We start from the raw sequence: 17899 nt of genomic DNA, 5'->3' as shown, positions 1-17899 counted from the left end.
CAACAGATAAAAACCAGCACAATACACAGACAGCAAGTGGTACTGAGGATGACAGCTATATTGTTTCACTTTTTCCATGCAGGGACTGTGTAGTGCTGTCCGTCTGGCACCTTCTACTATCACCAAAGCAAACATCACAGACTTTGTATTTCAAATACTTTGAAGCAGTTGTTCAGTAGAGAAATCTTTTCATGTGCAATTAAATCACTTTGGAGCTGTAGAGTGAACATATCCTTACTGGGGGCTTTACTTATCATGATGAAGCACATATGTTGTAGGAGTACTTGAGCTTAATGTTTAAGAGTGTGTAAAACAAGGAAAAACCACACATGCTCCTCAGGAATAAATGCTGTTTGGAACAGGCTTGGTTAAAAAATTATTTACTACTCATTATCAGACATTGATATGGTGGGCAAACCCTATCTGCTTTGAGCTACACTGACTGCATTCATCCAGGTACTCATGAAGCTTGTGGAGCCCCTCTGGATTTGTCCCTCCTGACTGTGACTTGCTAGAGATGTCCCTATGTGGGGAGGAGAGGGTGCACGCTTACAGCACCCAGGATAGAGCAGTCTCAAGGCCACCCTAATTTATACTACATCAAACTTCAGGACAGCACTGCCCCCAAACGAAGACTCAGGTATGTGCAGGCCAGAACTATGGCCCAGTTTGTACTGTGGTGTGTTTCTCAGGTTTGTCTGTGGGAGCTGTAATCTCCAGCTACAAGGCTCCAGGGTATGTTCAAAGCTCTGGGCAGTTTATACCTCTCTTCCCTTAGTACAGCCAGTTACATTTTTACCACTGCCATCACACTTGTATTTATGCATTAGCTTGGCACTCCTCCAAAACTAAGCTGTCAGCAAGAGCCCAACAGCTTGAGGCTTCAGACCTTGGAATAACTTTCTCTGGAGAGCTTTATTTCTCCCTAAAGTCAAGGAGTACTGTGAGTTCCTATAATAGCATTTCAACCCTGTTTATTTTGGAGATGTTGCAGTACCCTAACACCAGAGTAGCAGCCAGCAAGGCAGAGATAGATGCTCTGCTCATGAAGCCACATTGCTCTCAAACATCCAGTGTGATGTTCAGCTGTTGGAAAAGGATATTTTGTTTTTTGAATCAGGAGTCATCATTATCACTCTTAAAAACCTCAGGGAAAGACGATCCCTGTGAGAAAACAAATCAAGCACAAAAACCTAGATATTCCCCCTACTTGTACACACATCCACACCTGGGGTCAAACAGCAGTGAAGTCACGCAGGCATTTCAGACAAGATCTTCAGTTGTTTTCATATTGAACTGTGTTTCAAAATACAGGTGCTAGCTTTTAATGTGTGCTACTCTACAAAGTGAAACAAGGAGAATTCATCTGGGCCTTCAGTCAACACATGTGTCTCCTTGATCGTGGCAAAAGCCAAACACCTTACACAGAACAGGCAAGGAAACATCTTCAGCTATGCCATGACTGCAGCATCTATTTAGTGGGACCAGGAAGGAAGTGGAGAAGGGCCGGGATGATGTATTTTCCAAAGAGGAAAGCAATCCACCGAGACACACCATTAGTGCAAGACTAACAAGCCAGCCAATTCGCACTACCAAGCGCTAGCATGGAATAGCTACTGTACAAACGGCGCTCCTTGCAAAGGAAATCATGAAATGCTTTACTCTAAAATGACATTTTCTATTGTTGTGACTCACCACACAGTCCAGTGCCTTGCGTCACTCGCTGTTCCATGCTGTCAGACATGCACCCAGCTGTGTGCCACTGCTTCCCTGCAAGAAGAGATTTCAGATCAGGAAACAACTCTGTTGTTGAACTTGGTAATGCTAGAAGTGTTTTGCATATAACTCAGCAGTCAGTCTTAGGTACAAGACAGTTTTGCTGCAGCAGCTGGACTATGCCATTAGCCCATCCCTGATTACTGAGCCCAACAGGAGCACCAAAGGCCAGCTGGTTTGCAGCACTCTGAAATTAGACACTAAAGGAAATGGGCAGAAAAGAAATACAGAGAAAAGAATACCAGTGTTAGTGGTGTTTCCCTTTTAGAATGACACATTTCAACTAGCTTAAACAATTTTGAGCATTTTCCCCTAATTTGTTGGGGCTAATGTGTTTTTTGCTGTTAATAATTAGTTTGCTTCTTCCAATCAGGTCTATAAGCAGTTACGTTTCAAGTCTAAGATGCCTTACGTATATTACAGCACTACACCAACCCTCTGGGGACAGCTATAACGTTGGCTTACACACAGATTGTGTTATTCCATTTCTGTGGGCTGTGATTCTAGTGAAGTTTAGAGGTGAAACGATTACAGCGGACAGCTTTCTGCAGGAGGGAAAGGTTTGTCAACAAAAGTAAGTCAACAGTAAGAAAAAGTCAAAGGCTGGGGCATCCTTCTCCCCCGTGGCACCACAGATGAGGACAGTGGGTACTTTTCCCCCACGAAGGCAAGAGGCAAGCCGGGGATGTGCCAGCGTTGCCGACACAGCCCAACGACCCCCACGGCGGCCCAGGCCGCTGCACCCACTCAGGGGATCGCTATACCAAGCCGGGCGGCCGCTCCGTCCCTCCCCGCCGCCCCTCCCAGCAGCGGCGCGGCCGTGCGCCGTTCGGAGCGGTAGGGCCCTGCTCCGTACCTTCCCCCGCGGGGCGCTGAGGGCGGCCGCGGCCGCCGCCTCCGTTGCCCGGCGAGGCGGGCGGCGGCGCCCCGTTGCCAGGGAGGCGGCGGGCGGCCATGGCGGGCGCGGGGCCGGCCGGCGGCGCGGCGCGGCGCTGAGGCGGGGACGCGGGGCCGGCCGCAGCCGCCGCCGGGCTCTCGGGGTCCGTGGTTCTCGAGGTGAGTCCCCGCTGAGGGGAGCGCCGGGGCCGCGACACGGCGGGCCCCGGGGGGCGGTCGGCGCCGAGGGTGGGCAGCGGCAGGCCGCCTCCTCAGCTGCTGCTGAGGGGCTCGGAACGCAAACAGCAGGCTCTGCACAAGCGGCACTACTGCACACTAGACATCAACGCCCGGCAGCCCGCAGACAAGAGGAAACTACAAGTGTCCTCCGCTTGTCTTTCTGCATAATCGGGCAAGCAAGTCCTTACCATATAAGTACGAGTAAGGCAACACCAGCTCTCCAGTGTATTCCCTTTCTGGCACTTTCTCTCCCATTAAAGCCAGGCTCCTCTATAGGCCACCTATTCCTCTCAGCACCAGATTTATCTCTTACCTGGCTTCCCCAGGGCCCTCAGCACCTCAGGCTCTGTGGGACTGGCTGCTCACCCCGTTCCTTGCTCCTGGGTGCCGCACCACCTTGGCACCACCTCCCCAGCAGTCCAGAGGCTTGCAGGGAAACTGACCTCTCCTTCCTGAGGAGAAACTTCTTCTCAGCCCCGGTGCCTGCAGGTGTTGCTCACCGACAGGCCTGCCAGGTGCTGCTGGCCCCAAGGGCTGCCTGCTGCTTGCCACTGGGGCTCTGTTACACTTCAGTCTGGGTGAACACTAGAGTGACTAGAAGTTGCAAGGCAAGGTGAAGACAAAAGAATGTGTGTGTTTTGATCTAATTCAGCCATAACCTCCAGACTGTCCTGGTTCAGGACTGGGCCCAGTTTCCCAGAGGGCTGTATCGGGGCAAAGATCTCAAGGGGAGATTAAAAGCTGGTTAGTTAAAAGAAGAGCAGTCAGGAAGCACCAGGGAAGTGACTATTCCTCAGCACCAAGCTGTGCCTCAGCCCAAGGCAAAGCACTTCTTGAGATTTTCCCCTAAGAAGGGCTCCATGAGACAACTGCATTAAAAGCTGTTGGTTATACTGGAAGTCAGTTTTAGGAGGATTTTGCAGCATCGCTCCTCTTAAACATTAGTCACAGACAAAATTCCAGTGTAATTATATGTATAAAGCTGTAAATGTAGTGTGGCATTGTTACCATGTTGGTTTATTTCAAACTGCCATATAGGGCTTCTGCTTATCTCTATGGCCAGCATGCAAACAGATTAAACTTCCAAAGTGCTGAGCTATTTTCTCTCACTAAAGATAAAACACATGGAAATTTCGTTTACTGGTTTGTGAATAGTGATAATTAAAGGGATGTTTCCAGCTTGAAATGTTCAAACTGGAAAATGTTCAAAACTTTATAAAAGGAGTCAGGCACAAGGCTTTGAGGGAGTCAAGGAGTATGAGCATTGCCTGCAAGACCTTCTGTCTCTATCAGTGTACCTTAGTCACAGCTTGGAAAGCTTTGTGAGAAAGCAAGAATCTTACTGAAAATATTTTCTTAATACTAAGTGCACCAGGAAGAGGTTTAATGTGAATTAGAAATGAGTTCATGCTCAAAAAAAACCACCCCGATAATACAAGCTGGCAGAATGAAGGCAGCAATGCTGTTGATGTTTGTCAACAGACAATGTTGTAGCTTAGGAGATGTTACAAGCTTGAGATTTATGATTATAGCTTTATAAAGTCCTCCCCAGAGCATGACTGTCTCGAAACCACGTTAACAATAGCTCACTTTCTATTAAAAGATCTCTTACAGGTTAAGTGATAAAAACTCTATGAAATATGCATGGTTGGTAGTATTTACTTAATGAAAATTTGCAGCAGGCTGTCGTTATATTTTTATTATAGAAACCTGTTTCACTTGCTAGTAACTACTTGGCTCTGGGTACCACCTGTCTATTACTCTAAAACCCTCCAATAAAACTCAATCCAGTCACTTTCAGGAAATACTGCAAAGAAATATTAGCTGTCACAGTTTAAAGTGTTATGGTTGTTTCCGTGCAAATTGTTAGTTCTTAAAGCTTTGAAGCAAAGACTTTAAACCTGGTAGGATCTGCCTGGTTGTGGAATTGAGGTAACTGGGTGATTCACCATTGTGATGAAAATAATTTCACTTATGTTCACAGAAATGCTTTTGTTACTGGGTGTGAAGTATTAGAAGACTATCATGATAAGCATCAGGAAAAACTGATCGGGCTGAATCGAGGCTAAAATTGTAATGGAGTGTGATATATATTGCCCTAGGAGCAAAATCATGTACATATGCATATATATAAGTATTTTGGCATCTGCATATTGGTATATGTGACTGTGTATGTCTGACACTGAGGTGCTGGAGCGTGTCCAGAGACAGGCAATGAAGCTGGTGAAGGGTCTGGAGCAATATGTGACTGTGTATGTCTGACACTGAGGTGCTGGAGCGTGTCCAGAGACAGGCAATGAAGCTGGTGAAGGGTCTGGAGCACAAGTCTGATAGGGAATGGCTGAGGGAGCTGGGGGTGTTTAACCTAGAGGAGGCTGAGAAGAGACAGGATCACTCTCTAGAACTACCTAAAAGGAGGATGTAGTGAGGTGAGGGTTGGAGTCTTCTCCCCATTAACGAGTGTCAAGAGGACAAGAAATGGCCTCAAGTCACACCGGGGGAGGTTTAGGTTGGAAATTAGGAAGAACTTTTTCACCAAGAGGGTTGTTAGACACTGACACAGGCTGCCCAGGGAGGTGGTGGAGTCACCATCCCTATTTAAAAGATGCATAGGTGAGGTGCTGTGGGACATAGCTTAGTGGTGGTCTTGGCAGTGTGAGGTTAGTGGTAGGATTTGATCTTAAAGGTCTTTTCCAACCAAAATGATTCTATGAATCTATTAATTGTAGTTTACTCTTTTATCTACGTAGCCCAGCAAGAAATTCTACCAAAAAAAGGAGAAAGTGCTCAGGTACTGATGAGGAGATGCTACTATCAGCTTTATGTTTCAGCAAGTGCAGAGAACGTTGTGACTTTTTTCTTTTCCCTTTGAAAATGCCGGACGATCAGCTAAAATGCCAGATGATCAGCTTCCCCTTAGGCTTCTAACTGTAGATTATAACAGTTCCTTGAATAGAAGGCAGTTACCTTACAATGTCTTAACTTAATTTTTACCTTGAATAAGACTTCTTCAGAACAGTTTGAAGAGAAAGAACAGTTTTGCAAGGTGCTACATATGTTTATACAGTCTCTGGATACACTGAGATAAATTCATTCCAAGCTTATTTCTCTGTCAAGTTAAAAGAGGTTATTTTCATGCCTTGAACATAGCTGGATTCCTACTCTTACTAGCATGCAATTATAATCTTATCTTTGAGTTTACAAGTGTTCTTCTCTCCCCATGCAGAAATCACTTTCTTGAAAGAAGCCTTTTTTCCTTATTGCAGGATGTTACCAGTAGATAAAAGACTTCTAAACTTACAGATCTACAAACTTCTTCAGTGTGTTCACCAGAAAGACAAGAAACAAATAGAAAAGCTGGTCCAGAATGGATTCCCCAATCTCATCAATTTCACAGAGCCTATGGAAGGATATAGTGCCCTTCATTTGGCCTGCATGAAAAATGACACCGACTTGTGCAGCTTCCTGCTGGAACAGGGAGCTCATCCAGATATCCAGGACAAAATGGGACGTACTCCAGCAATGAAAGCAGCCGAGTTAGGCCATGAGTTGGTTTTGGATTTATTAGCAAAAGCTAAAGCCAACATGGCTGCTGTGGATAATGAAGGGAAAGGTAAGTAAAAGGGAACCTTATAAACCAGATATACACACTTGCTATGTATGCTGTGTCCAACCTGTAGAGGAACCGTGGCTAAGGGTAATCCTCACAGCTCAACAGAAGCTATTGGCTAGAGGAGCTTTGGTGAAAATGAAAGTAATTCTGCCTCAAGAGTCTAGGGCTTTAAATCACAGGTTCCTCCAGTACACTGCTGAAAGATAACTTGTGTCTGAGAATCGTGTTCCTGCCATGACCTGTCAGGTATTAAATTCTGTTGTGCTCCTCAAGTTCAGGGGCCCTAAATGACACATCTTTTTTGCATGTATATACCTCAAGAGGAGTTACTGGGTCTTTATTGAAGGAGTTTGTCCATTCAGCTGTGAATCTTACAGCCTAAGTAACCTTTATGACAATTTAGTATTGCACCTTAATTCCTGCTGGTTTTCTTTGCAGGTGTTTTGTTTTACTGCATTTTACCTACGAGACGACACTACCACTGCACACAGATTGCCTTGGATTATGGTGCAGATGTTAACAACTGTACTACTGATGGGAAGCCTGTATTTCTACAAGCCTGTGAGCAAGCTCATGACATTAAAGAACTATGTCTGAATTTCTTGGAAAGAGGAGCAAATCCCAATGCAAGAAACCCAGTATGAATATTTCTGTAACTAAGAACATATATAAGATGAGTATAGAACAGTTACCAGGCAAATAGAGGATATAACCTTAAATTCTCATATTAAAACAATATAGCAATGACAAGCACTTCACTCTGTGGCCATGACTATTCCTTTCTTCTGGATCACTCTTTTTTGCAGGAGCAGGGATTTAAGTCTTCTGCCTAAACCACGAATCCTGATTTAGATTTTTGTAGATTAGAGTGCAAATATTTTGTAAAATGAAAATGTAATGGAGACAGTTCTTAGGAGCTACAGTTCCCTGTGCTTCAGTGGAGCAGTGCTTTTGTACTTTGCCTCACATGCCCTAAGGTTTTCAGAGTTAATATTCACTAAAAGGTGAGTCCAGCATGTAAAACCTGAGAGGAAATCAAGGCAGGAATGAGGCCTAAGAAACTCTTCTCTCCTTAGTATTTCTCAGTCTTTTATTTGCTTCCTTAATTTAACAAAGACCTAAAGGAATGAAACTTTTTCTGCAATCAAGTCAAGGAGCCCAAGCTTTCCTTTAAAGCTACCAATGGCTTTTGCTTTGGTCCTAGTTTTGCAGTATCCTTCCTAGCTTGCAAACCTGATGTTTGGACATCTTTATCCCATGCTCTCATGCACTCAGTGTAGCAGCAGAAGGAGAAACCTGGAGGAGAGGCGGGGAGGTTGTTATATCATGGACACACACCTGGTCACAAAAGGGGAATGGTTTGCTGGGCCCAGAGAAAGATACTGGCAAGGAAAGTATGGTTCAGTGAAAGAGATCCACAGCTCACTGCTCCCTTTGCCTCTCTGTAGAGTGGCAAGTCAGATATTCTAAGTGTTACTGTGGGCCAACATGTTAATAGCAGGTGATCCCTGATCCAAGATGTGCTCTGTTCTGGGGGAGCTCATCAGATCTACTGAAGTCAGCTATTATAAAGAACATAGGTACTGCTCATCACAAATGTACTCTGTTATCTAGAAAGAGAGATAACCTGAAGGTATTAGAGTATGATCTTTTCTCATAGAACAGAAGTGAAATTCCCCAGTTGCTCTGCCTTTCCTGTAGCACTCCTCCAGCAATAACTCCTTCTGCTCTTACATGACAGAGGTGATATTTTGTATTAAACTTCCTGAAGGTGCCTGAGAGCTTACACACAGAATAAAGGATTCCTTAACTAAGGAAATTATTTTCACTGGGACTACTCAAGAGGCTCAAGTTATTCTTGTTGAGTTGCTGGGGTTTGACTGCACATATTTTAGCAGCATTATGACTGGATTCTTCAAATTTACCTACAGGTATCTTTGCAACTGGTAAACTTGTCTCCTTGTTTTGGTAATACCTAAAGGGAGACCTTCAGTTTTATGTCACCTTTCAACAATCAGATCTGAATAAGAAATTCCAACCTGAATTAATGCAGGCAACACGTTCTTTCTTACTCTTGCATTGCTTTCTCATTACCTTGCAGGCTACAGGTCGCACAGCCTTAATGGAAGCCACCAGAGAAGGCGCCCTCGAGCTGGTGCGGGGTCTGCTGGAGAGAGGAGTTGATGTTAACCTGTTTGACCTTGAAAGACACAGCGCTGCACATTTTGCAGCCCAAGGTGGCTTTTTTGAGGTATCCTCCTTCTTGGTATAAAGCATGGCTACAAAGCCCAACCTGGGGGGTTTTTTGTTGTTATTAGAGGAGTTTTTGTTTTCATTTTGAGTCCGGTGTCTCAGCTGATCAAAGCATAATAATCAACTGTCAAGAACAGCTTCTTTTAAGTATTAAAGAGAATCTAGTAGTGATAGAATCTCTGTCACAATTGCAGACCCTTTTTTGCCAAGATACCCCCGAGTGTGTGAGCCAGTGTAGCTGACTGGTGTGAAGAGCTCCACTGGACAGCTTGTTTCTCTCAACATGTAGCATGTCAGAGCTGTGTAACTTCCATTGACCGTTACCCTTGTAAGAAAGGCAGATGCAAACAGATGCATCTTCAAAATAACCAAACCTGCATGATTTTGTATGTGTATGACATGTCAGAGTTATGTTAAGAGGGTGGTCTGCAGCGAGCTGGCAGAGTAAGGATTGTCCTTGGTGTCTACACCTGAGGAAGGTTCTTATGTATTCAGTTCAGTAAGCACAGTACTATAGAAAACATGAATGTTGTGTGCACATCCATCAGCTGGGCATAGGAGAGAACATCACTATGAAACTGGGACTATATGGTACTGCATTTATTTGTAAATCATTCTCACACTTTCCTATCTTAAGGAACAGAAAAGAGTTTTCGTGGTACTATCTTTGTTTCTCTAGATTCTGAGGATTATTTCAGCTTATAATGGAGACTTGGGCCTGATTGCTATGAATGGTAACACACCACTTCATTATGCTGCAGAAGGAGGATATGCATATTGCTGCAAGTTTATAGGACAAAGAGGTACATTAAAAACAAGTTACTTTGCAACTATCATGTATGTTCTATTTCAGAACCAAAGAAAATACTTCACTGGGGCTTCTCTGAAGGATTCAACTCCAGAGCGGCAAATAAAGTCCTCATTAACAAGTGCCTAACGTAGGCTATTACAACTTATTCCCACTCAAGTGGCTGAGGTAAACATTTCTCAAAGAAAGCAGCAGAAACATCATGAGTTTCTGTGTAACTTAGAATAGGACTGTATTCAGTGGTTCTGGTTTGTAGTTGGTTTTAGATGTAGAAGCTTCCAATAGCAAATCAATTTTTGGTTTGCTGATCACTGAAGACATTTCTGTGTAGTCATAGGGAAAATGTCATGCCAATGGGTACTGAAACATACTCCAAAGCAGTTGGCATCATTTTCTAACTGAATCAGATGATCACAGCACTTCAAGCTTTGATTCCAGAAGACTGTGCAGAATCCTACTTTCTATTCCTGTGATTCAAACATTTGGCTAGTGGTGCACTGTGCAGCTGCAACGTTGGAGTATAGAATATCACACAAGATTTTCATCTTAGTTTGTTTCTTCTTATCCTTGCTCATCACTTGCAACGTAAACTTTCCAATGAACTTCTGCTTTTCTATACATATTCAGTTCTGGGCTCCTCAGCTCAAGAGGGACAGGGAAGTGCTGGAGAGAGTCCAGTGCAGGGCCACCAAGATGATCAAGGGACTGGAACATCTTTCATATGAGAAAGGGCTGTGGGAACTGGGGCTGTTTAGTCTGGAGAAGAGGAGACTGAGGGGAGATCTTATTAACATTTATAAATATCTACAGGGTGGGTGTCAGGAGGTTGGGACATCCCTCTTTTCTATAGTAGCCAGCAACAGGACAAGGGGTGATGGGATGAAGCTGGAACACAAAAAGTTCCACTTAAACATAAGAAAAAGCTATTTCCCTGTTCAGGTGAGGGAGCCCTGGCACAGGCTGCCCAGAGGGGTCGTGAAGACTCCTTCCTTGGAGGTCTTCAAGACCCACCTGGACATGTTCCTATGTGACCTGATCTAGGTGACCCTGCTCCTGCAGGGGGGTTGGACTAGATGATCTCTAAAGGTTCCCTTCCAACCCCTAACATTCTATGATTCTGTGATTCTATGATTCATGAGTGGACAGAGAAGAACAACAGAGGTTGCCCAATGAATGTCCCTTTGGGTAATAAACACAGACGCACAGCTGACCTACATTATCAGTGACATTGTGTCCACATTTTTAGGCTGTGATCCCACATGGAAAAACTTGTTAACAAAGACCCCAAGAACCATTGCCAGGGAAGGAGGTTTTAAAGCAGCAGCAGCAGAATTACGTAAGATTGAGAACACCTTCAGAAGACAAGCCAAGCCTGAGGCCAAGGAGGACAACCCCCGCTGGGCACTGAGGCTGTACGACTGGTCCTTAGAGCATCAGGCTGCCCTCTGTGAGGCGTTTGAGGCTGTTGACCAAGGAGATGGGACAGTGGCTAAAGATGATTTTATCTCTGTTATTCAGAAGCAGTGTGCCTTTGTGGACATTGAGCAAATACAAACTATTGCCGAACTGCACGAAGGATCTGACCCCGAGGGAATCAACATAGAAGAATTTCTTAAAGGCTCTAAATACTTGCAGAAGAACTGCCTTATAGCATCCTTTGCACCCAAAGGGAAGAAGGGGAAGAAAGGGAAAAAAAGAAGAGGCAGGAGAGGCATTGCTGTCCCCGTGCCCATCTGTGTTGTCCCGAAGAGCGCGTGCCCACGCAGGGACAACGGCCTCCCCACGTACATGATTGAGGCTGTTCCGCACACCGCCGACAGTTACCCTGCCGGCCGACACCACCCATCCGCCCACCCCCTGCACGACGACCGGGCCTGGTACATAGATGAGCCAAGGAAAGTCTACGTGAACATTAACTACCTTGTCAGAGCAGGAGACATCCTGTCGCTGCAGAAAGCATTTGATGAAGGAGTGCAAGTAGACATAAAAGATAAATATTACAAAACACCGTTGATGGCTGCGTGTGCAAGTGGGAACGTGGATGTCGTGCAGTATCTTCTGGAAAAGGGGTAAGATCATTTCAGAGATTTTCTTCCTTTTAAATTGCTCTTTTGGAAAGGCTTTCAAAAGCAAGAAGTGTCCAGTAAACATTTGGATGTGACACTATGGCTAACTTTACCATATTTAAGTTAGCTCCATACCATCCTAGAGTTAGAAGACAGTAACAGGGGAAAAGAAACATGCAAGAAGCCAGTTTCCTAAGTCTGAATTTTTTGGTGTGTCTGGACTGTTGCCATTTTGCTCAGGTACAAAGCACCTACAAATCCAGCCTATTGGAACCACCACTAGTTCGTACTCACATCTCAAACAGTGCATCCTCAAAACTGAGCTGCTCAAAATCAGATAAACCACTGGGAGGAAACCTGCCTCAAGTGACTTGCCTGAAGTCATCGAGGAAATCCTATAATGGACATACACCCAGTACTCATCCTTCTGATACACCAGTGGTCAGGGACGAGTGATCTAGGTATTAGATCACTTCAACATCATCAAAGGTATCGGCAAAGGGATTTTAATGTGGATTTGTAGAGTTTGGTGGTAAGAGCCACTCTACCACACATCACAGGGGAAACACATGAAAAGAGAAATCTGTTGAAGTTGTTAGAAAGTGGTCTGTACTTGTGAAGACCTCCACATAGAGGACACTCTGTTGGCTTAGAGGGGAATATGGTCACCGCACTCTTAAAATTAGTATTCCATGACAAGCTATAGATCAGACACTAAAATGGGTTCAGAGTAGCCAAACCAACAGGAAGATATTTATTCCTATGGAAGATGCCATTGCAGAGGGCAGTTCACATCACTTGTTCTTGGAGCTGTGTATGTTACTGTACCTAGTAATTCCCTTCATCTGCCGCCACTCCTCTTACTCTTTTGTAGGGCTGATGTAAACGCAACAGACAATTTCCTGTGGACGCCTCTCCACCATGCCTGCTATAACGGACACCTAGAGATTGCCAAACTGATTGTGAGGGCTGGAGCAGCAGTGGATGCCCCTGCAATGGGCAATGCAACCCCACTGATGAGAGCCATTGAGATCTGCAGATTGGATATAGTCTATTTTTTAATGGAGGCAGGTGCTGACATCCAGCTGACAAACACCAACGGTAACAATCAGTCTCTCCCCAAAAGGGCTGCTTCCTTAGGTGTATATGTGTTCCTGGAACATTTTGAGAAGTGTTTTGAATTAATGAGAGCTATCAGGATGAAGGTAGAGTTAGGTTCAATTAGTTTTCTAAGCATGGAGTCACCTGGGTTTTGTGAATCTAGAAAATAAACTGATTAGTTACATGACTAAGGAGGTTACTGCTCCTCACAGGATATATACAGAGTTATAAGTGGTTTTAATGAAAAAATCTAGCTGGTTATTAATATTATTTGATGGAAAATTAGATTTCAGTTGTGACCAGTGTGTACTCTGCCACCTGTTTAAATCACTTGTTTTTATGCTCAGGCTGCATTGGTTACAAATATTTCTTGTTGCTTAACATTTAAATATTACTTTGAGAAAAATCCAAATCCAAACTGATAGTGAAGCTTTACCCCCTCACTGCAGATCCCTCATTCAGTACTACTTCCTATATTTTCAGAGTAATTTGAACAGTTAGCATTTGTCATATTTTAAGCACTTTAAAATAGCAATAAATACTGCTATATAATGAGACTTTCCGTCCCAAAATGCCTTCTAGGTGAAACCCTACTTGCAGAAGGAAAGGCATGTGCCTTCTCCATTTCTACTGCCATATTGTGAAGTTCCAGTTCACAGGGCAGTTTAGTCTCCTAACTACTTTACAACCACCGTGCCTCATCTCCTAAGATCCAGGACATTTCTTCCTTATTAAGCACTGAAGTTGTTCAGCCCCATTTAAACCACGGGGCTTTCCCTTGACTCCTTACAAGCCACAGAACAAGCACTGGAAGAGGTAGATACCAACAATAACTTGGTCTACATTCCTAACCTTGTGTCATGCTAGCCATCTCCTAGTGCTAAATGCTCTCAAATCTAAATGACAACCTGCAGGACCAGTATATTAAACTGCAAATGTCAGGACATTAAGAGCAAAGCAACCACTCCAAGAATTCCTGCAATATTTGGGTTCAAGGCTCATTCCTGCAAGTCCTTATTTCTGCAAGCAGTCCTGCTGACTGCCAGCCCTCACACTGATGTCAGGCACCCTACTGGCACACTGAATGGGCAATAAAACAGAGGCCTAATTAAATTCAGTTGACTGTAGTGTCATTATCCAGTTGCAGTAACAAGTGCCAAGGTTCATTTTCAGGACTTATACAGGTATTTGTTTTTTAACTACAGGAAAGAATGCCCTTGATATTGCTGAAGTATTTGCAGATTCTAGAATAATTGACCTGCTCCGAAATACATTGGAAAATTTGCCAGAAAACAAAGAAGCAGAGAAAGAAAAAATTGTGAAGCCAAAGTCAGCTTCTACCCTGCTGCCTGTAGAAGTACAAGCTGTGAAAGAAGAGGTATGAGAGAATGTAACAAAGAGTTGGTTTGTTAATAAGTAGTAGAGTGCTTCTTTCATTTATTTGCAATGTATGTCTCTCAAACTCTAAGGCAGTTCTGTGAGAGTATTTCCAGAAGCCAGTACTTGTTCACTGTTTTTAGTTTTGGCTTGTTAATTATATGAACTTCATGTCTCCCCCAGTTGCCCTGAAGAATTATGTCCCATATCACTGATGGGACACAGGAAAATATTTCCTCTTCTTTTCCCCCTCCTCCTTGAAGTTTCTGATCATTTGGCTCTGGGTAAATACTGAACAACCTTTAACTATTGTTTCTTGTAGGGAGAACCTGTTTCTTCACAGGATAAGTCAAGATCCTTCAAAATAGTAGAAAGGTCTTATTATTCTACTAAACAAACTCATATCAGGCTTGCTGACTTCTCATTTCCCATCTTGTCTTATATCCTTCCTCTTCTATTGTTGACTCAAGTGCTGCTTCTCAGATCCCACATCTATGTTTGGCTGCACTTACAATGCTTTGCCTGCACCCCACAGAGCCTGAGTACCCAAGCTGACACCAGCCTCTGTGACCACAGCCTGGTTCTCATCTTGGGGATAAAGATCTTCCTAATTTACCAGTGGTACTTGTTAGTTACACCCAGGATGCTAGAGAGAAAATGCAGTTGTGTCCTCCTTGCTGGAAGTGTCCTTCAGCAGCCCTGCCCTGGAGGGTGTAGGAAATGTGTCCCAAATACGTAGCCAAATGTTGGTTCCCTCTTTCAACAGTGTTTTGAAAGTTGGGGATAGCAAAGGAATTTCATAGGCAGAAGGATGACAACCTCAGGTGCTTATTTATTCAACACCTGATACAGAATGGGATTGCTGGTGGTAGTAGCTGATTGTTTCAAGTCTTAAAAAGCAGTTAGTGTTTTAGTGTCCAAGGGGGAGACTTAAAAGGCTTCCCCTCATGATTTTTGGTTATGTAAAAAAAATCAGATTTAAGAAAACCAGGTTCTGAACAGATTAAGGAAGATACACCCACAGTAAAAAGCAGGAGTATTGGAAGATACAGGACGTGCATCCAAATGCAGTATATTTGTGTAACTGATAACTGCTTCTCTTTCAGACCTCTCATGTATCTCCACCAGTTGAAGAAGAGACAACGCATTCCCCTAAGGACAGTGTTGTTTACCTAAAGTCTCAGATAACCAGTGGTGCTACCAAAAAAGAGGACATCACATTCAACCCCAGAAAAGTATGCTCACATTTTGCTATGATACAGTTTTACATTAAAGGCAGACTTTGCTGTAGGCCAAAACCCAGAACAATCTGATGAAATGACTTCAAATTTCAACTAGGTTTATAGATTGTGACACAGGCCAGAGAGATTGCCACAAAATAGCACACTGAAGAGTTTTAAAATAGGATTAAAGTGGAGCCACAGTAAAATACAAATGCAACTACCTTAATGGTTTGGATTTTTACATTCCTACACTGAAAGGATAGGAGTCTTTGGGCATGGGACCAGCACCAACTTCTAACTTGCCTTTTGTTAGTTATGGCACAATTCTTTATGTCAGTGACAGTTACTGAACTAAACGGGTCACAGTACACTAAATATTTACTTCCTGGAGTTACAATCCTGGAGATACAAGTTTTGCAAAAGGGACTTGTTAATACTCATTCACAAACAACCAAGAAACAGAAAAGGATGATCACAAAGAAGTGATTTCTTTTTTTTAATGTTTTTCTTTCTCCTTGAAGGGGATACCATCCCTGAGACTGTTGGTTTGGAGTTTACCACTTCCCTATCCCCATTTGGTGCTAGTGTCTGCAATGCTCTCAGGGGAATACGGCTGCATTGCCAGTGACACTACAGCTAATTAGTATTTGCTAGTCTGAGGAACTTGGGCCTGAGTCAGTCATTCTAAACAATCAGCTTTAGATCTTCTTTACCACATTGACCCCAGTCTGAGCCCACAGCATGTGGCAGGTTGGAAATGACAGGAAGATGCTCTGCATATACCTACACAAATTGTAGTACCTTCTGCTGGGAGATCACACTGGGTTTCTGCTATATCTCACAATGAAAGGAGTGCTAGAACATGTCTCTGTCTGACTAACACTATTCAATTTAACTACAAATACCTTTTTGTTATAGATATGGGCTCCTGAAGCTGCAACAGAGGAGATAGTAAGAAAGCAAGAATTGGCCCTTGAACGCTTTACTCTTGGTGGCCACTCAGAAAGCTTCACAACCCCCTTTAAAAGAAAAGTTATGGAGTAAGCACACCAGCTGGAAGAAGCCACTTCAGCATCTATCTTGAGGGGACAGAGATCTAACAGACCACTCCACTGTAAGGAAGTAATCATGCAGTGCTCAGTAGATCTGTTCTGACTGAAAAACAACTTGTTGCAAGTTTTTCCTCTGTAGATGATGTTGCTTCCACACAATCTTGATTTATTTTTTTAAGGACTTAGTCTGGAAAAAGGTTTATCCTCATATGATTCTAAGTCTTGGAGCTGGCTCAGCTTGTTCATGGAATGAACACACACATCCTTTGTCTTTTCAAGCATAGAGCTTTATGAGTCAGTTTTTCACTCCATGATAAAACACCTTCCTGGAAGATATGTGTTACCTGTTCTACTAGAAAGGTATTAAAGGTAGGAAGAATCATGTTAGGACCAGGCTGGGTCCTAACATTGGTTGTGCTGAGGGATCTGGCACCTCTTGAATTCTGTAAGGTCTGCAAAATAGTAGCCTGCAAAAGTATGCCCAATCAAAAGCTTTAAAAGGCAGTAAAAGATAAGCTTTGGGTAAACAGAGGCTGGAAATACTGGAAGTGTTTATCTTAAAGGGGAAATAAGAAGGAGAGAATGCCACAGAATGTATCTAAAGCAACAGTTAGTGTGGAGAACTGAAGCCTCCTATGTACCCTTTTGCAGGATATAGGAACATTCAGGCTACAGAAAAAAGAGCAAGCAGCACACATTAAATACTTAACAATGCATAAATAGCCTGTGGAACCCTCTAGCCCAATTATCCTTGGAAACATACAAAAAGTATTCACATGGATTGGGAAAAGAGTCTAGTTAGCTAACACATAAGGGATAAAAACCCCTCATGAGGTGTAGGACCTCAGCTATTTATATTGTTGTCATAGGATAAAGTTTTCTATCAATGTGCTTCACCCCCCAGTTGTCCAGTGTGGTGTCCCTTAAGGGAGACAGTGACCCTGGACTGGAAAGTAAATCTGGTCTGGTTTGACAGGACCCAATCTTCAAGTTTATTTTAATCCCGTGAGACTCCAAGAGCCATCTGGCTCCAGAGTACAGCTGCTTTTCACAATGTGTCTTCAAACATATTCTTAAGTGCAAAGTTTGAACTCCACAATCTGGGTTTCAGAGTAGGTTCTCTCCTTTTGCTTCATCATTTCTTGTAGTAAGAACCATGTTTTGACCTTGCTGATGTGTGTGACACAGCATTTCCATGTGTGGATTTGCCTAGGTATGAAGGGAGCAGAGTGGAAGGCTGCTGGGGAAAGCCCATACAGTCACCACCACTACCTGCATGACACTGCATGGAGCAATCCCTTCTTAACTCCAGCTGCACACACAAATGGAAATGTGGTATTTAGTTAATAACCAAAACAAATGCAAAGCAAGATGCCGAGTGAGATACTATTCTTAAATGCCACTACTGAACGTGTTGCTTGTATGAATGTGGTTGTGCATGAGTAGTTTATGACAAGTTGCTTACATTGAGAAAGTATCCTGATATCACACATTGTCTAACATTTTAATGGTTC

General features: G+C 43.5%; 1 protein-coding gene across 1 annotated transcript; it reads left to right on the top strand.

Moving 5' to 3' along the window:
• The first annotated feature begins 2759 nt into the window (after positions 1-2759).
• On the top strand, positions 2760-16377 carry ANKEF1 (ankyrin repeat and EF-hand domain containing 1). The gene is made up of 10 exons (XM_061990481.1): positions 2760-2832; positions 6159-6505; positions 6944-7143; positions 8607-8756; positions 9438-9561; positions 10813-11635; positions 12507-12733; positions 13939-14111; positions 15217-15345; positions 16252-16377. The coding sequence occupies exons 2-10, from the start codon at positions 6160-6162 to the stop codon at positions 16375-16377; spliced, it is 2298 nt and encodes a 765-aa protein (XP_061846465.1). The 5' UTR covers positions 2760-2832; position 6159.
• The last annotated feature ends 1522 nt before the right edge of the window (positions 16378-17899 follow it).

Source organism: Colius striatus, chromosome 2 (genome assembly GCF_028858725.1).
Source record: "Colius striatus isolate bColStr4 chromosome 2, bColStr4.1.hap1, whole genome shotgun sequence".
In the NCBI taxonomy this organism is placed as follows: domain Eukaryota; kingdom Metazoa; phylum Chordata; class Aves; order Coliiformes; family Coliidae; genus Colius; species Colius striatus.
This window is presented reverse-complemented; position numbering and strand designations above follow the sequence as displayed.